The 20,812-nt window shown below is 41.4% G+C and overlaps 1 protein-coding gene across 1 annotated transcript in view; it reads right to left on the bottom strand.

Annotated features, from left to right (window-relative positions):
- Positions 1 to 20,406, bottom strand: part of KIF16B (kinesin family member 16B) — a 140,599-nt gene extending 120,193 nt beyond the window's left edge. The window contains 4 exon segments of the mRNA XM_040553185.1: positions 119 to 235; positions 4,185 to 4,298; positions 5,278 to 5,347; positions 20,222 to 20,406. Coding sequence (XP_040409119.1) covers positions 119 to 235; positions 4,185 to 4,298; positions 5,278 to 5,347; positions 20,222 to 20,268 — 348 coding nt within the window. The 5' untranslated portion in view covers positions 20,269 to 20,406.
- Between the last annotated feature and the right edge of the window lie 406 nt (positions 20,407 to 20,812).

Raw genomic sequence — 20,812 nt, 5'->3', positions numbered from 1 at the left:
AACCAGTAGTATACAGATCGGACTGGTGATAGTAATAACATAAATGCATGCACTTGCAATAGCACAATTTTAATGCATTGCTACAGAATAAAAATGCACATTTGTAAAATATACATACCACATTTCCCATCATGGTGTAGGACTTCCCAGATCCAGTCTGTCCATATGCAAAAACACAAGCATTATAACCTTCAAAAGCAGATTTAAGTACATCTGTACCAAGATTTTTGAAAACCTAAAAACAAAGAAAGTTTTTTGAAGACAACAGAAGTTTGGAGGAAAAAATTTGTCATCAGCCCAGCATAACAAATACTAAACAATAATATTGAAGTACCACGTTATAAACTATGGCCATCAACCACCAGCAATATTTACTATGACTGAAAATAAGTGCTTCTAATAAAATAGCTAAATTTTATTGTGTTTAGTTTACAATAGCACAACACTGTATTTCCTACTTGTTTTTCTGTCAGACATCACCTTGACATGCAGAAGTAATAAAAAAACACTTCTCCTTTCTATAGCTCCATTTTTTTAAGCTCATCTCAGATGCTTCATTCAATTTTCCTTACTGTTAACATCTACTTACTTTTAGCATCTTTGCCAATTCTGCATGTCCTATAAATATCTGCCCTGGTCTCAAAAGGAAATGTTTCGATGATCCTGTCAGTACTCTGGGATGCAATTCTTTTTTGCACACTTTAACCAAGTGTAAGAAGAAAATGGCCTGTTATTTTCTAACTGGCTTTTGATTGTTGCTGTAATTTAGACTCTGGCAAATAAGGAAGCGTGTTTTTTATAATGGTAAGTAATCATTTTTCTGTTTTACCCCCAACATTTATGTCTGAAACTGGTAACGCTCCATCCTCCCCATCACATAATATGGGTTGATCTGTTCTCACCCAGTAAGTTCAGCTCTCACTAGATGCCTTCACCACCTTCCTCTGCAGTACTGCCTCCAGTTCCCCCCCCCAGATACCTGGCCTTTCATTATCATTACTCCTTGTTTCCATCTGTGCCCCCACTGGCCCAAGTAACACTTGGTGCATCTTCTCCCTCAATGAAAACATGAATATGGGTCTCTTAATCCATAAATGATTTTCAAAAAATCTCATAGAAGCCATAGAAACAGCTACACAATTTGGCTACTACTCCTCAGTCTATGTGGTATAAGTCAACCAAGGTGTCCAAGTCCTTATTAATAAAGAATAGTGTACACAGACACACGCTATAATTATGCCACTCCTCATGGAGGAATGCAAGGTAGTTCCTTTAATTATTAATGCTCAGTTGCAAGGGTGCCTATAGAATACTTAACCTGACCTTCCCTTGAGCAAAGAGACTACACAATGCTGTAATCAGTTATACTTGTCAAAGAGAACGAGTACATGGATCAGCCAAGGCACAATTTCCCTTTCTCTTGTCATTTGAAAAGTAGCAACTCAGTAGAGTTCTCCCTCCTGAGTACCAGCTACATTGACTTTTCCCTTTTTCCCTTTTCCCTATGTCCAAATTTTTACTTCACCATCTGGACCATGTCTTTATGCACTACTGTTTTGACTGCAGCTTTCCTGAAATTCCCATCTGCATTTATGTCCTGCAGCACTGTCTGGACCTAGCCACAGTTCCTCCAGGGTGCACAGGCTACCATTAACTGTCTTCCTGTAGTCACAGAGGTATAAGATCATTATTCCCCAAATGCTTCTCCCTACACATCCTTCACTCACAGCAAAAACTGAAATGTTTCCTTTTTGTTAAAATGTCTGTGGGCCATAAATACCAGGCTTTATGAAAATGCAAATCACTATTTTTATCCATACCTATCCAGAAAACTAGCACTACTTTCTCCCTTCTTGCTGTATCACGAGAAAAAGCCTCCTTCCTCCTTTCTAAGCTTCTGGAAACCTTTTCCAGGGCGGTTTCTTCTTTCTCATCATTCCAGACAATTTTAAGTCAGAGCCACACCTATTTGTCAGCTTTACGTATTTCCCCTTTTAAAAATTGTATATACCTTGCAAAGCAATTTGAGGCAGTACATAGGATAGTCAATTATACACAGCTGTCTGAACACAGACTTTACGTACAGGTCAGAGGAAAATACATTGTTAGGATGGGATTTCGTCAGGACCCAATCACTGAGATACTGTTTTGTCACAGAAGGTCAGTAAGCTCATCAATATTCTAATTGTTTCTCTTCCATGAATACAAACTAAGTAGCTTGATGGTAAACTGCCACTCCCATTCTAATTTCTGAATTATAAAGCATATTTCACATCTACAAGACATATTAATGGGGTACATAACATTAGACAGACTTTCATGTGTTATTTCTCGGCCATTCAAATGGAAAAATATTAACAGTCACGAACAAAGCACACTACCAACAATCAAGATCAATTTTATTCCACAGCAAGATGAACATGAATGAAGGGCGCCCGTCTTCCACACCACTGGTGCAGTAAACTGGAAATTCTGCAGCAACTTGATAAGAGCTAAACTACAAAGTCTTCCAATTAAACATGAAATGAATAATACAACCAAAACAATAGCTTGTGCAGCTTTTGTTTAGAAACTGCATTCCCATTGTTCAAGAATTCCTTTTGTTTTCAACGTGCTGCAGATGCTGTAATTAACACAACACTTGATAATGGGACAACATTGTTTTTCTGACTGAACAAGAGAAGTTACCATTCCTGCCTGTAAGGATCAAGGAGGCAGGCTGGGATCAAGGCACACACTGTAACATCAGAATACTAAGCACAGACATCTAGGCTGTGTTTAGGATTTATTGTTAACATCCTCCTACTATGAACCATAAAGCTCACAGTTTTAATGTACACTTAGGTTAATATAGATACGTACGTATATTTTGCTCAAGGCTGCTGTAACTATCCCTATATAAGCATGTTTTTCCTTAAGTTACTCAACTATTCACTAGAAACGAGCGTTCCAAACCTTGTGTGCAAATATGCTTCTTCTTGAGTTTCCAGCAGTGCTAAAGCAATTAGGATATTCCTACATGAATACCCAAATAAAGATACACTTCTAGATATTTCAGAAAACACAGCAAAAAACGTTAAACAATCATTATCAAGAAATAAAGTTTAAGAATGTGATCTAATGTCTAGATTAAGCACTAACTATTGACTTATGAAGTTAAGAAGTTTTCAGAAAAAAACATGATCATTTGTTTATGCTAACGGTTTAAAGAGAAATGTCAAGTATAAATTCCCTATTAAACAGCTTAGTCATTAGAAATATCAGCACAGCTTGCCGTTCCTATAAATATTTAAAATTGACTACATCTTATTGTTTCTTCTTAATAATTTTAATTCTGAGGCTTGTTAGGATTAGCCACTCTAATATCCCTGAATTTAGGGATTATAGAATAGATAAGGTACATACCAAAAAGGGATGTAGTCAACTGGCTTACAGTATATTCAGCAAACCCTTGCATTACTTTAAGGGGAAAGACAGACTCAAAAGAGAAGATAAAAAAAGAGAAGATAGCAATAATGGAACACTTCAACTTCACTCAGTAAATGTATTTGGGGATGTGAAACAGTAAAGGGGTTCAATGCTCACATGAAATGCAAGGTCAGGCAGGGCCAACCTGTTCACCTAAACTATGCCTATTGTTCAAAGTTAGACTTTCTATTCTGAGCATGCAGGAAGAAAGGTGATTTTGTCCTTTCCTAAGCTGAATGCTCAAGGGAAGAAAAGAAACAATCTTCTTCAAGCAGGTTCTTCAACGTGTACCAAGTCCTCTGGACCAAAAAAAAAAAAACAAAACACTTCAACTACCTAAGAAGAATGTTTCTGTCTAATTGAATTAAAGATATATGTTTGTTTCTCAAAAGTGATTTTTACAACAAGCTTTTCAAAAACAAATCTAGTGCCTCCTCCCACAAAATAGCCCAGAGAGGTTTTCTAGCTTGACCTTACAAGACATGTCAGACAAGAGAACCAGAAAGAAGGCATTTAGCCTGCTGTATTAGACAACACAGCACTTAACAATGTTAGATAAGAAAAAGAAAACAAAATCCAAACTCCCAGGCATCTAGGGAATTTCTAAATTAGAGGAGAAGCACTTCCAGTGGAAAGAAGTTTCAATAATGCTTCCACCACAAAGGAAAGGGGGGTGGGTGGAAAACAAAATTCTTATTAACATTGAAAAAACCTACCGTTTCTTGACAAACAAAGCTGGGACTTTTACTGTCTGCTGAGAAATAGGAAAAATCATAGGTAAATGTCTTAGTTCTTTCTCTTCCTGTGTCTCCAGTTCCACCCTCTGGTATCTATTAAAAAATAAAGAGATAATACAATACATGCTGATGAAATAATTAAAAACATTTTATAATAACCAATCCAAATGCAATTTTAACATCAGGCTACAGACATTAAAACAATTGTAATGACAGGTTAGTCTGCTTTTCTAACAGTGAAAAAATTAGCAGTAAATATATCACATTCTTAAGTAACGATAATCATGTTACAGGACAGCATAGCAGGAATCCTCTGGATTTTAGCATACTGCTCCTAGCAGTATATGCTTGTCACAATATTTATGTTTAGTTAAATCAATCCTGAGTATGAAAAACAGATTATATTAAGGGATTATCGTACACCTGTAGTTAGTAGGATCCAGAGAGACCTTTGCACTGTGAACAGCATTTCAGTGTGAAGCCATAATTAAAATGGCATCACGTACCTGCTACTTACATATATCTTGCTCAAGACATGACAGTTGGCAATATACTTCAGCAATGTTCACAGTTATCTGAATCTGTCTATCTAAACAAACTACACTGAAATTCCTTTTCATATAATTGTCATTGGAAGCTATCTTGCAAAAAATCTATTTGCTGTGCGTGATTTCTCCTGGTAACAGAAATGTTAAAATACACCATCAAAATATTATAGCAAGTGATAGGCACTTTGGGTTTAGTTCATTTTCATGGAAATTCTCAAAGACTGCTTCTATGGATAAACTGAACGTTTAATAGCTGCTGGGCATGTACTTTTCTTCTATTGTAGGCTTTCTTCCAGCTAAGTAATGACCAGAAAAATAAACATATGAGATACATCCTACAGTTTCGTTAACAGAAAACCGTGGTACAGAAAGAAACAGTTTAATCCGTTTCCCCTAAGGATTACTTCAACACTCTTTTTCCAAAACTAAGGGCTGTTCTCCATAGCGTCGTGAGCATCACTGTTTTGTCCATATTTTGGCAGCTATTTGGTTAGAATTTCCTTCTTTAAATTGTGTTTACTCACCTTTAAGTTGGTGATTGTCGTTTTATTTTTCTCCATTGAAATAATAAACTTTGCATTGAGGTCTTTCTCCCTGAAAGTAAAAACAATATCTGAGTATGTTAAGTAGAGCATATCACAATCATCCACAGTAATATTTCCATTCAATAAGTTACTTGCCACAGTCACTTAATCAAATGAATCCATATTTGACTGTTGTGACCAATGTCTACTTTTTTCTATGGATATATTTGAAGCACTTGGCCTTGCCTCAAAATCCAAATCCTTTCACTTAGAAGCAGAAAACCAGCTCGGGGAAATCTACTTCAGAAGTTTGACTCTGCAAGTCAACTCAGTGGTTTGTTCTTAATTTGAAGTAGTCTGATCCAAAGGTCAGTGAAGTCAATCATGTGGCTCTAAAAAATTTTGAAACAGAACACTGCAAGATAAACCCCAGCTCTTACCATCTTAGTACCCATTTACCCATATGGTTTAGGTAACAGGGACTAAATATTAAAAGCACAAACGCCCAGTATTTTAAACTCTTAGAAGTGGGCACCCAATTTCTTTTTGAAATGTGATGCATGGCAGTGTAGGAGAGAGGCTCTACTACCAAAGGTGTGTTATGCAGGTTTGCTGCCTCCCATAGCACAATGATTCCGGGAAGAAAAGCAGTCCATTTCCGCAGCAGTGTTTTCATGCACGCAAATCTGTATCTCATCATTTGTTTCTGAATGTTTCCAAAAGTGGCATAAAAAATTGCTAGCTCAGTGTCTAAAACCTGCATGTATCAACCTGCTTGCTAGAGATGGGCTTTCATCACACCTCGTCATAAAAGTAATACAGGCTGCTCTTGAATGACAACCTCTTGTATTATTAAAAACATGCACATGAAAAAAAAAAAAACAAAAAGAGGAAGACTGCTATATATCATACAAAACCTTGTTCACCAAATGCTAACAGACACGCCTGTTCCAAATACATCTGCTAAAGCACCTGACAAATGGGTACTGCTGACTGGTACAAAAGCCAGCAGAGGGCTTTAAAGCAGTAATGTGCAGCTTTACCATATTGCACAGCATCTCAGCAATTGCTGGCTATCCATTTACACCAACCTAAAAATGAAAGGGAAACTTATTCATATTAACAAGAGAACTGAGTTTGGGCTTTTTAACATTACATTCTCCTCTCCATGGTGCGCTGGACCACCTAATTCTCCTAATGTTCATCAGCTGACTGTGAAGTCACCCTCTATCCACAGTCAGTTTTCTGGTAGAAATTCTAAAGAAAAGCAAAGCCTATTTTAAAATCTACATTAATGAATAAAGATTAAGCAAATAAAAGTGCTTACTTAAATATCAACACATTAAGTTATTTTCTAAGCTAATAAAATATATAATTGTAATAATTGCAGCAATAATTATACAACTGAATTTAGATCTACCAGTGAAAAACATTAGAGGCATACTTTTAGAGATGCCTCTCAGTCATTTACAAGTCATCCTCATTATCTTTTACTAGGTCTAAACTTAAGAGACTCAAATACTAAAATACAGCTATGGGTAATAAACAGGGAAAAGAGAAGTTTCCAGTGGTACTTTTTAGCAGGAAATAGGCTTTGACAGAGCAGTAACGCAGCCGTGCACAGCTACTGCTCACCCTACCTCCACCCCACACCCTACCTGTCAGTAACTAATTGGTCAGAGAAGGTGTAATATGTAACTTGGCCCAATTAAACGGTCTATTGTGTCACAAAAATGTTTCAACTAATTAGCAACCTGCTTCCTCTAGGAAGTTTGGAAGAACTCCACATGGGCAGAAGGTTGTGCCAGAACTCCTGCTTTCTGTCTGGGCTCCGTCATGCTTGAGGTGCACAAGGGGAAACAATAAGATGTGATTGTGCTTTCTTTGCTGCACCCAGCCGCCTCTCCACATTACCAAACCTAAAGCTACTCAATAACGAAAAACTGAAAAAAAATATTTAACATCTAATACCCATATATCAGCCGCCCACTGTTCTGACAAGCCTGGAATCATTAATTTTTATGATAACAGTGATAGTACCACTAAATATTATTAAGGAATAAGGATTCCAAAGCCACAAAAATAAATAAATAAATAAATAAATAAATAAATATGGGGCTAGTAAAGCACCAGCCAATAATAAAAAATTGTTTTGCATTTTTGTATGGAAAGGGAGAGAATGACCTGAAGCAGGAGTACTGTTATCTGAGTCAGTGAGCCAACCTGAAAGAAGCAGGGTGAATTGACAGGAGAAAACATTCAAATCAAAAACTAAAGCTTCACTTTGTTATCAAACAGTTGAGTATAATTTATTGAACATAAAGAGCTTGAGAAGATCCCACAAAAAAAATTGCTTGCCCAACACCAGTCACTTCCAGGTAACCATTTCATGCAGCTCAGAAGGGGCTGAATCCCTTTCAAAAAGTTCTGATCACGAGTTCCACCTCAGTTAAAGGTTCAGGCTGTAAGCAAGTGTATTTCAGTTTTAGGCACCCTCCCGAATACGTTCGGGGCTGGAAGGGGCCCTGGCTGCAACCAGCTCGGCCCAGAGGCAAGCACCAGCCAATAACCAAAGGCGCTGCCCCGCAAGTCCCACTACCTCCATTACAAGGCAATGTCGAGGGGCCGGCTGCCAAAACTAGTTTACAATTACTGCTTTGGTGACGGAAGATGACTTGTTTCTGCTGAAGCCTGATCTGTTTGTGGAGTGGTGTTTCGGGCCAGCCTGCAGGCTTCACTCGCTGCTGGCTCAGGCACCACGTGGAGTTCCAGGATCACAAGGGAATGAAACGTGTAACCCGTGATCCCTTGGCCCCTCACCAAACGGCAGCGTGATCAAGCAGGAGAGTTTTTTGGCACAGATACCAGGAAATCCATCACCTCAGTGCTGCTACTGACCCTCTGCTACTGCTGAACTCAGCTAGCTAGTCAGCTAACAATTAAGGGAAAGGGAGAAGAAGCCATCAGAAAAAGCTCTTCAAATAATACCGTCGCTTTATTTTTATATAAACCATACCAGCATCAGTACCAAGATATGTTCAAAAGAGCCTGCATACATCTCTTTTAATGGGATAACCTGATAAAAGCTTCGGTTGGGCAAAGCTTCAGTAATTCGTCTTTCTGTGTGAGTTAGGAAGAACTGCCCCAACCTGAAGATGATTCATCAGCCCTGTCAAAACACAGTAGCTTCATGGAACAATCTGCAATGTAGACACCTCTAAGGTAAGTTTCTTTCCCTCCTTCCCTTATATTCTCTGCCTATTTTCAGGGCAAAGACCTGTGCAGTTTTTGCACTTCCATGGGCATCTAGTCCAAATGCAGTAAAACACGAGCAGTATCTCCAGCTTTCAAGGCAACTTTCAAAGACCTCTTTGCGTTAAGTCACTCATCTCATCCTCCACAAGACTTTTTGAGGATCCTCCCACAGACAGACAGAAAGGAGTGGAACATGGTAATGCACTCTTACCTCAAATGTCACTGAACAAGGGAAGCTTTAGGAAGAACCATATTACAAAGTTGCAAAACACCTTTGGTCTTTTTCCAAGCTCATCCTTAAGGTCCTTCACTGGAAGGTTAAGTTATTTAAATGGTGACTTTTTAATAATCTGTTCTGTATTGTATGCTCTGACATTGACTATAATGTATGCTCTGACATTAGAGCATTTACTATAGCTTATCCTGTCAGAAAATCATGATATGTTTTCCACTAAATTGATACCACGGTGATCAGTTGTGACTACCATAATATCCGACAGACATGACTCTGAGAAAAAGAACAGAAAAAAACAAGAAGTATTTTGGCCAGGGGACTGAAGGGGAAAACGAAAAAGGACGGGACAAAAAGTGCCATCAGTTTTCTCCATCACGGTGTTTCTAAAGACCACTTCAACAGGCCTCCAAGGCTGCACGGACAAGGATACAGGTACTCCCTGAACTGCCTGCTGAGCATCTGTGTCAAATGAAAAGAGGGCCTGTAAAATATGTCTTGGAAATTCACTTTACTGTAGACATCTAATGGACTACCTGTTGGAAAACGGGGTTATCAAAGAGCGAGCGTGTGATTTTGTTTTTCAACTACTCAAAAACATAGTCTGAGTGCTTGTTAAAGCAACTCAACCATGCTCAATGGCTTTTCTTTCCAGCCAAGTGCCTGCTTCCTACATTCACACTTGAGGCACGACGTTACAGATTTCCTATTTTACCACTCTGCTTGTTCACGGCCCAGGTGTATTTCTGGGCTCACGATGTGAAAGCATGAGGGCTGCTTCACGACCGGGAGAATTCAAGGTAGATTTAACTACAAAACAAACACAATGTGTCACAGAAAGAACTTTGCTTTTTCTTGTAGCTTGGTAACACGCTAACCGTACGTTGTGCCTTCATGTCTCATTGAATCACACAGACCAAGAGCACTTTCCTTTGTTTGAGGAACTCTTGAAAGGAGAACATTCGATTCAACTGTATGCTTTAAAGTGTCAAACAAAAAGCCCACTACACAAGGATGTTTTTGTTACTCTAACTACAGGAAAAGTCAGCACAAACTAAACTATCACACAATTTCTAATTTTCCTTTTACTCTCCAGAGGTTTTTGTTTATTAGCTTCCTCAATGCTTATCGAATCGTTTTTTAGAAAGTGTGTTTTCTTTAAATGTGTTTTTTTTTTAAACATATATGGGTTCAGGTTAAGAACAAATCTGGAGGTCCGCATATGAAACATCCAATTCAATCCCAAGATTTTGGTGGTTTGAGTCACCAGTGCCACACGACCGCACTCTATAAAAACCAGCGTCCTCTCCACAGCAGGGCAGTAGCCCAGCGTTAGCCCGGCCTTCCTTAGCTCAAAGCGGCCCAGTGCTGCTGACTGACAAGGAAGGCCGCAGACTCAGAATTACATGACCGAAACCACATTCACACTCAAAGATACAAACTCCACATCCTATAGCGTCAGGCATGCAGGCAGATGTCCTTCAGCTCCAGGTGAGGGTGCGTGCCCAGTGGCTTCTCTGACGGCTGCTACAGGCTGCAGCCTCCCCCTCGCCAGGGAGAGCTCTACAGACTTCCACCACCTCCCATTTTCTCTAAACACTACCATTTCGCCACCTTGGAGACCTCTACCAAGCTGTCAAGTCTGGATGACATCGGCCAGCAGATTCAAATGCTGTGACATGGAAACCGACTGACTGACAGACAGGCTGCACGACATCTTCTGCCTCACCTCAAGCAGCCTGACAAGAAGACAGCAGAGGAAAAGATCCTGGGGACTGAAGTTTAAATAAATAGCCCGCTATGATATGATTGCAATTGTGTTTCAGGAAGACAAAGACATGATACACATACTTGAGACTTCAGAAGAAAAAAGGCAGCAGTTCTGTCACGAAGCCCATTTTTCTGTGGTCAATGTAATCGTAGTATTTTGCTAGTGCAGACTGTTGGCTTAAGATGATACCCACATTCCCTTTTGTGATACCACTTTATAAAAAGAGCTGGCAAACTTTGCAAATCATTAAAGGAGAGCTCTGCCACTCTCAGAACTTTTTTTCACGATGCAGCTGAAACCAGAATAACAAACTCAGTCACGGAGAATGCAGAAACAGGACAAATATTGTACATCTCATGAAACAGAAATATTCCCTTAGTTTATATACTAGTACACACGTATCAGTTCTTGTATGAAGGACAACCTAGATTAAATGCCCTTAGCCATAACAATAAATTTCACCAACAATACTGAAAAGCAGTAGTTTAATCTACAGCAGGAAGGCTCTCCTGGAAAATGAACATAGGGGTGTCCTTGCACTGTCTTATGTCCAATGATATCTAGCTTTTCTTGGAAAATTATGCACACTCATGGCAACACCTACAGACTGGTCACTGCATTAAATCATGTACCTGACCTGCTTTTTACATTTGTTTTTAACAGCACGATAGGTAGACTTCAGGCCTAGCAGGTATCCACATAAGCAATTTTTTAACCACTAGCAACAGCTAGCTTTTAAAAAAATCACCGTATCCACACATGCCGCAATCAATGATCACATAACCTGAACAGTATGTAATCCTCAACCAGCAAGCTATCTCGATGGCTACTTCTCAGTTTTGTCTGTGCAGATGGAGTGCCAGACCAGGCTCGGTTATGGCCTCACCAGTTCCCTGTCCTGCATGGCTCTGAGCTGTGCACATGCGAACCCCCTCTTACGCCTCTCTGTTGGCACTCTACAGGAAAATGTAGCAAAATCACTTATTTAGCAGAAGCAACATAGACTAACCTCACACACCACCAAGTTGATTTGAGTGACATCCTGGAATTTTGTTGCCATTATTATGAAACTATAAAGTTTCTCTAGGACTCGGCTTTTAGGCCACATGTTACTTTGTTTTTAATATCCTGTCTCTTCCGATTCCTTCTGTTGTTACTGCTCCTATTCCAAGTCATAAAGACAGTATTGACCTAACCTCTTGTGTACAGCAAAGCCTGATTCAAAGAAAGCAGATTGCTTCCCTGCAGCGTCCTTGGCTTTTGGGGTAGGGGTCCTCTAATTTGAGATCCAGAACTGACAAACTGTGCCTGACCTCACACATCTGTTAGGCTCCCGAGTAATCCATAAGGCTGTTCTTCAGTCACTCTTTCCCTTAGCCGAGGCACACACAAACAATCTGGATTGAAAAACAAATGACTTCAGTTACCTAAGTACAAATATCTGCCAAACACAAGCATACAGAAAAATGACTGGTGAACTCCAGGTTTTCGCGTCTGTCTGTTGCTTTATATTTACCATATAAACTCTTTGGAGGAAAGCCTTCGTAAAGCCAGTATTTGAAGTGTCTGAGTGTTCAACAATAAGAACTTTAGCCCATGGGCAATTAAGATGCCTACTGCCATGTATGCTCTCCTTCTGTTAGATAACTCTGAAAAACCCTCTCTCAATAAATAACCCCGGCTTTGTATTTATAGCTGCTGCAAAAGAAAGGACTTTGCTCTTCAGTTCAGTCAGCTGTTCTCTCCAACAATACCTGCCTTTCAGAGATACTCAGACTTCTGAGAGCCTTCTAGTTCAAGAGCTCAGTTAGGTTAAAACTGCTGAGTGCTAATCCCATTTATTCAAAAATCAGTCTTCATTTCAAATAAACAGAGCCTAAAAAACCGACAAACTCACCTTTCTCTTGCTTTGTTTCATTAGGAAAGTTACAACACAGAGACTCACTGCCCTTCTCTGCTGGTCTCAATGAGCTCTCAACAAAAAGCAGAGTCTGAAAACATTTTATCGTTCATCATTTTAGTGATATAACATGTAGGTAACCTGGTAATGTGCTCAATAATACTGAATTCAACGAACTAGGAAATGCTATTCTAAAGCCAGGCTTTCAAGTTCAAAATGTTTAAGATCATAAAGCTTTGGGGGTTAGAAATTGTAAATGAGGGCAGTTGAACCATGCTGCCACATGTGCCCACGCTCCTGCTGTGCTCCAGCCACGCTGGCACTGGAAGGTCTTTGTTACTTCATGCCATGGAGGGCAACAGAAGGAACAAGGTGGCGATTGTGACAAATCCCTCAGGCTTGAAAAATTTTGAAGCATTTGCATTAAGCACCGAAAAGGACAGAAAAATGAGCCCACATCAACAGAAGCACTGTGTGGGTTTCCTGTTCTCTCTTGGTTTATGCAGGCTAAGCTGTCGGTCCCAGCCGTTAACTCTTCAGGTAACGCGAACACAGCACTGTGCTCGAGCACCTTCTGCAGTGCTCGGCTCACCTCTCGCTTTGCCACTCGCTGCTGCGAGGATAAAGCTCTGCGGCTGGGGCTCTCCCTCCCCAATACACCTTGCTTTATCAATGATAATGGCAAGATGCTGCTTTAAAGACAGTGTACTCAGTTTCGTTTTGGGCCTGTGTGTAAGGCCCTCTGCAGAGGAAGCCAGAGGCAGAATGGCAAAGGCAGGAGCTACTTAAGTCATCTACATCTAGCCTCCCCTTCCCATTCACACAAGATCACATCCTATAATGACTTTCTTCAAAGGAATTAGCTCTTCCCAACTGCCTGGGCCTTCGTTCCCCTTGGGAGATTGGCTCTTCCACAACCTAAACTATCTCATTAGCAGTAATTCCCTAGATACAGCTTAAGCTGATGCATTTTTAGTTTCATTCCATTATTCCCAAGATACTATGAAGAAGCCATAACTAAATATTTAATTCCTCTTTTCAACATTTAAGCCCTGCAAATATTTCTAGATTTGCATCTCCTTATCTATTCCAGCAGTCATAACGCACGAAGTACACATTTAGCTCGATATTTTTTGAATCAATGATTCCAGTCAGTTTTGTTAAGCTTTTCCAACATAATTCAGATAATGAGCTTCTAGGAACTGAACTTAAAAAGGCACCGACACAGGGGCTCACGGGGGTAAGCACGGAATGCAGCTTCTGTTTGGCCACGTGAGGTACATGCAAGCAAGAGCTGAACTCTGATCACACTCAGAAGTTCAAATTCATCAGCTTGCTGAAAAGCTTCAAAGATTAACCATCAAGGAAAAGGGCTCAGAAAGAAGAGGAAAACAAGTCACAAGCCACTGATGTCCAAAGACCATGTACTTTAACATAGCTGAGAAGTTCTAAAGAACCAAAACACCGGAGTGCTGGCATTTGTTACTGCTTGCACCCCTAAGTTTCAGCTTGCTTCAGCAGCGTTGACATTTTTTATTGTGGAAAAGCCTAATGAGAGTCCAACAAGTTTTTCTAGAATATCCTGACCTGTGGCATCCCAATTCCCAGCCAATGATCATCCTTGCTGTTGGCGTCTCTCTTTGGCATTAACTTCTCATCTTAGCAAAGGCCACGCTCTCGTTAGACCCTGCTCCATAACAGACATCCAACACCACATTTCACCACCCCTTAGGAAACACGTGATGTTTGCTATTTAAGCTCTTGAAGAGGGCAACTGTTCTGTTTTACGCTTGCAAAGCTCTCTGTACTACTAAAACACCTTTGGCATTTCCCCCCCAACACTCACGGCTGCTGCTTCTTCCATTCCTACAGGGCCAGGGCTGAACTCTGCACCTACTACTTACTACGTTTAAGCCAAAAAAAAAACCTTAAACCACAACCATATCCCGTGCTACTATATTGATTATAAGGCTTCTGTCACCTCCTTCTTAGTTTTGCCACTGATAACCTGAACTTTGCTGTAAGCCCCCTACTCTCTTCACCGTTTTATCTTTTCTAGTCCTTAAAAGTTTAAGGTAATGCTCTGCTATGAACAAGCTATAATTTCTAAATTCATTTGCTCCAACGGCAAATTCTCCAGCCTTTCCCCCGTTTTCAAAAGGTCTGCTTGCAGCCTTATAACATGCCTTATTACATCCTGTCCTCAAGCATAATTCCCTTAGCTGACATTTAAAGGAGCCCCACAATACCAGCACCTCTGTTTCCCAGCAATCTCTGTTAGCTCAATTGCACGTTGACTCCAAAATGACAGACCGCAGTACCAGTCACAAGCTACCATCGCTGAGACTTCCATCATCTTTGAGGGCATTTTTACATAGTTATAGATATCTACGTCACCATTTGCAGATGCCCGAAGAACTTGCGTTCTCTCCACGTTAACCCCACCTGGGAACCTGACCGTACCCACCGGGTATCATCAAGCCACTGCCAGACATTACCCATCTGTTAAGTGCATCTTCATTTGGGTCACTTAAAAGACAGCAATTATTAGGGACAGAAGATGTGTACACTGTCATGCTGATGCTCATTTCTCTGGTTCTCCGATGACTATGGGACCCATCCTGAAAAGATGAACATGACCATGTTGTAGGATAAAGCTATTTCTACTGTTTGCTTCTTTTCAAAAGATAATAAATAGAAATAATTCTTTACATACTGTACAAAACCACTGTATTTTTTCCAAGATCTCTTAGTGTCAACTTTACCTGATACAAGAACTCAGATTTCAGCCTACACCTTTATGCACTGGTCCAACACTTACAAAAGAAATAGCATACTGATGATGGTCTATACACACACATACGCCTTATTTTCAGGGAGAAAAGTGTCTCTACTCTGGCAACCTTCCCGAAGGAAAAATCTGCTGGAGGTCCTTAAATGAGTTCAAGATTTTGGATGTAAAAAATGGCAAGGTGAAAAGTCACATTCAGAACAGTTAGTTTGTCTTGCCAACCTAGCATCAAAGTTGATTTTTACTGAATTCAGACTCCCCCACTGATAAAGGATGAGGCAAGAGAGAGGTACACTCACTCTAGGCACACCAGAGCCTCACCTATCCTTATAGATCTTTCAACTTCTTTTTATAATAGGGAAATTGTACATGATAATAAGTCACAAGCACCATTATTAAAACAGAAGTTCAAAGAGTTAACATAAGAAATAGCAAACTCTGCTTGCTGACAAATGGCTTATCCTCATTGGTATTGTAGTTTAAAAAGTGATAGTTCTGCACCATTTGGCCATACTCAAGCTCTGAGTTAACGCTTCTCCTATCGCTCTGGTGCCTCTTATGAACCGCAACTGGTGATCAATGCTCAGAAACAGACCCAGCAAAATTTCACCAGGCAATTCAGAGACAAACACAGTATTTAACTGTTGACGTCCTTCCTTGTAATCATTTCAGCTTTTCTTACTCTACCTGCTATACTGATATTTTAAATATAACGATGGAGTGTTTTGATAAAATAAATTCACGAAAATGAAAAATACCCACAGTAACATGTATTTTAGCCAGAGCAATTTATTAAGAGACACCAATGCATTCCTCTCTTCCCTGCATTAGAAATCCTGTAATATATTCTCCATTTATACGTCGTGTGTCTCAATTCCAAAAAGCATGGATAGCTAAGAAGAACTTTCACACTCCCAATAATCTCCCACATAAATCACTTTGAAACATAAGGAATACAAATTACAATTTCTGCTGGCTCTTAGTTGTTTACTTGTTTATCACTGCTGCCACTAAAAACACTCTAGTCATGTGTTTCTTGTAAAATGAAGCCCCTTACTTTATATCTCTGTCCTTTGCAGTGCTATATTAATTCGAGCTGTTGAAAACTCTACTATTGATACTAAGGCTTGGATTGTGCAAGGAGTTATTTTTAAAAGATAATAAAATGTTAGTCCTATAAATCCTAGGGTACTCAGACTCCAGCCCTGAAGCTGAAGCGTTACTTAGACTTAACTGAGAGGCGTAAAAATGTAAAACCAAGAGGGACAGCCTTATGTGTAATGGCTAATACACAGCTATAGCCTACACAACTAAATTGTCAGTATTGGCATGGCTTTTAATCCAAACAAGTCCCAGAGTCACACGAAAGCCTTCTATAAGCAGTAAAACATCTTCTGTGTCTCACCACTATCAAACATAGAAGCTGTTAATCCTCGTGTAGTAACTGTGAGCGACTGCACAACCAGGTAGAGCACCGCAGCTCCTGACCACACGTTTCTGCCAGCCCCATCAGCCACTTCAGGTCGTAGAGCAAATCTAAGGAGAGCTAAAGATTGATCGCTTCGAAAAATCAAATTGGAAATCCTATTCCATTATATTAGAAATAATAACAGAGCTGTGGGAAAGTCTACAAAGTTCATTTAAATAAATGTTTAAAAACATTGACAGCACTGGATAACCACAAGATGGTTTGGGTTGGAAGGGACCTCAAAGTCCATCCAGTGCCAACCCCCCTGCCATGGGCAGGGACACCTCCCACCAGACCATGCTGCCCAAAGCCCCATCCAGCCTGGCCTTGAACACTTCCAGGGATGGGGCAGCCACAGCTCCTCTGGGCAACCTGTGCCAGTGCCTCACCACCCTCTTAGTAAAGAATTTCTTTTTTATATCTAATCTAAATATACCCTTTTTTAGTTTAAAGCCATTCCCCCATTGTCATATCCCTACACCCCCCGACAAAGAGTCCCTCCCCAGCTTTCCTGTAGCCCCCTTTAGGTACTGGAAGGCCGCTGTAAGGTCTCCTCAAAGCCTTCTCTTCTCCAGCCTGCGCAACCCCAACTCCCTCAGCCCGTCTCCATAGGAGAGGTGCTCCAGCCCCCTGAGCATCCTCGTGGATAAGCACGCAGGAGGAAGAACTTGCTGCAGTGCAAAGCCAGGAAAGGCTGCATGTGACCTTTACTTAGTTTATTCAACTAATTAAATTTGATAATTAATTTATGCAGATGCAAGAATCAGATAAAAGCATTAAAAAAAAGGTTTGTTTTCCTCCATCACTTCATGAATTGAAAGCCAAACAGAACAGAGCTGTCAGGTATAAGAAACTGAGGGGCATTAAAATTAGTAATATCAACTTGATTCTTTCAGATACTATTCGCTTTATTAAATATCAAAACATCTTCTCTTACTTAATCAGTGTATTCTAGGTGGTTTTATTTAATTGACACCGCCCCCCAAAAAAAAGTATAAAGGTGGTTTTCCTGAATACTAATTTAATTCTTGTTTTCACGCAAATAAAATGATGTAAAATGGAGCTATGAAGAGATTATCCCCTCATTCTTCTTAAATGACTCTAAACAGTTGAACGTAAGGCAACTTATTCATTTGAACTGTGCAGATACGGCACATAGAACAGAGATAGAATTACATTAGACTTAATAGGATGCCAAATTCGGAAGACAATGATTAGTAACTGGTAGCCCAAAGTGTGCACAGTAAACAACCAGAAAAGTCTTTCTCTATAATGCCATTATTTATTACAGAAAATGGCCATTCTGACAGAATCTCAACGAGAAACTACATTTTCTGAGACCATGTACAGGACCCTCCAAGTAAAGTCCTCCAAATTACAGGACAATAAACAAATATTTCTAATGATAGGTTTAAAAAAATGAACCTGTGAAATAATGACCAAAATCATAAACTTTCCAGAGCAAAATGCACCAACAACCCAAGTTCAGCTCCCTGCAGATTTCTACTCTATGAAGAGAACATAGTCTTAAAACCAGCTGACAGGTTTTTACATGTTTTATAGAATTATTAAAATGTCAGCACAAACTGAAAGGCTGTCACTGCAATTGCATATTGAATTAGGGAAAGGAAAGATTAGACGGAGACTCACAAAGTAACTGAACTTTCTAAGCTCATGCTCACAACTGTCTTCAAAGCAGTAACTGTAAAGTAATTAGACACCACTTTTATTACATTATCCAGAGATACAGTCAAAAATGTTTGGGGTAACCTCTGTGTGATCAATTTGGGATGTTAACTGTTTATAGAAGAATGGTCAAGGGCTTTGAGAATGACACTGAAATGAACAAACTCCTTCCAGGTCAAGCCAAAGAAAGAGAACAACAAAAATAAGTTGCGGGAGAAGGGAAAGGAAAAAAAAAAAAAAAAAAAAGGATCAAAGCTTGTCATCTAAGCCATAGCACTGCAAGCAATCCCAAAACAACCCCCGCCCTGCCACATGATTCATACCAAGATCCGTGTTCATGACTTATTACACAATTAGCAGGGGTATGGCACCATACAGTGCAACTGCTCCATAATGCAGGAGTCTGAACAACTGTTCATTAACTCGGTCTTCTCTAATTAAAAATGACTCATGAAATAAGCTGCATTATATGACTAAGCTTAGAACAAACCAAAGCAAATTTACAGACACAAATGAAGTCACATTTTAACTCTATACAGTATCATGTTAAAGATTTTGGAAGCAAGCACTGCAGAATGAACACCCAGTTGGGAAGTCCCTTTGAGCTATCAGCAAGGCCCTTCCTCTAGGAAATCCTGCCGTGCTTACAGCAATGACCCATACAGCCAAGCATAGCTAAGCGAAGACACAAAGGAAACCAAGAAGAAAAACATTATTGCTGTCCCTGTCTTGTGGTTCACGATACCTTCACTACTGCAACAGGAGACAGCAGTGGGTGCCCAGCTTACAGCACGTGTTGGCAGTACCTCAAGCACGTCGGTTCAACACTGCCTGAAGATGAGCACCACCGGCACCACTCCTGTTTGCCAGAGCCATCTGAGGTGCTGCTCAGTGCCACGCGGAACAGCAACCGTGCATCCAAACGTCAGGGCTTGGGCGCAATATCCCCTGGCACTGAATCCAGCCTCCTGATACGTACCATAAACATCAAGCACCGGCCTGCACATGGTAAGGTTTGAGCAATTTTAACAGGGAGGCTCTCTACTGCTTATTTTCAGTCAGAGAAAACTTCCCAGAAACTTTCAGAAAAAGCTTCTTCACAGCCCACTCACTGCCACTCAGCATGTGGTGTCAATGACCGTTTTCTTGGCTTGCTGCTTTGACCACAGCAGGCCCCTGTCTGTCCAGCTCTTTGGCTCTTTCTTTTCCATTGTACCACAAACTAATTTCACCATTTTCTAGGTATGCGCTCTGGTCTAGCCCCATTTGAGCTGTCCTCTCACGTGCCATCTGGACGGCAGGGTCACAGTAATGTTGTTCTGCAACACTTGCCGACTTCCACTCGCACGGTACCAGCGTTGCTTCCAGTGCCTGTCACAACCACCAGCCCCCTCCTCTCCCGCATTTTTCACTTTCCTCTCTTTTCCATCTCTCCGCACGTGACGATTGTAAAGCACAAACCGAATTCCTCCACGCTACCAAACGCTAAACCAGCGAGTCCTGCCCATACTTTAAAGCCCCGCGCTACCTGCTGTCAGAGGCCCGCTGCGGAAGAGCGATGTGCATGTGCAGAACATCGCTACGTGTGGGTGAGAACCGAGTGCGAAACCCGCGAGGGTGCTGGTGACAGGATTACCCAGCACCCCCGACCTGTGACAGCCAGCCCCATCCCAGCGCCTGAACTCCCTGAAAGTGACCTGCACTACCCGAAACTGACTCGGCATCACCCCTCCCCGCCTGCCGCAACTTCACCGTCACAGGGCTGCCTCCCCGCACTGCTTTCCCAGCAGCGGCGGACGAGCTCTGCCCGCCGCGGCTGCCCCAGCAGGGCCGGCACTCACCTGCGGTTCATGGGCCGCACCCTCACGGCCACCTTCACCGACGCCATGGCGCATCCCGCTCCCGCTGCCGGCCCGGTGCCGCCGGGCCCGAGGCAGGCCGCGGCCTAGCCCATGTCGCTATAGCGACGCCGCCCCGCAACGCCCTGCCCCGGCGGGCCGCTACGGGGGCGCGGCGGGGACAAACGGCGGCAGGGCGCTGCTGCAGCCCGCCCTCGGGAGGGCAGGAGGAGGAGGAGGAGGAAGGGCGCAGGGTGGGGAGGAGCGGCCGCGGGTGGCTGCTGCTCCTAGCGAGGGCAGGGCGCCGCCGGAGGCCTCCCGCTGGGAGCTGGTGGGCTGTGTGTGTGTCAAAGCCTACCTAGCCGTGGGGGCAGAGAGCTGTAACGGTAACACGGGTGGTGCAAACCCACCCGCCACACTGCCCACCCACGGCTGTCTGGGTGTATTCATGTCTAGATACATAGATGACTATAGTATCTGTACACAGTATTGGTGCCAGCATCTGTCAATATCTGTACATCCGCAACATATATCTATGTATCTATACATCCACAACAGCCAGAGATGTTTTTCCATAAGCAGAGCTATACATCC

Source organism: Cygnus olor, chromosome 3 (assembly GCF_009769625.2).
Source record: "Cygnus olor isolate bCygOlo1 chromosome 3, bCygOlo1.pri.v2, whole genome shotgun sequence".
In the NCBI taxonomy this organism is placed as follows: domain Eukaryota; kingdom Metazoa; phylum Chordata; class Aves; order Anseriformes; family Anatidae; genus Cygnus; species Cygnus olor.
The sequence above is the reverse complement of the archived record's forward strand: the minus strand, read 5'-3'. Positions and strand labels throughout refer to the sequence as shown.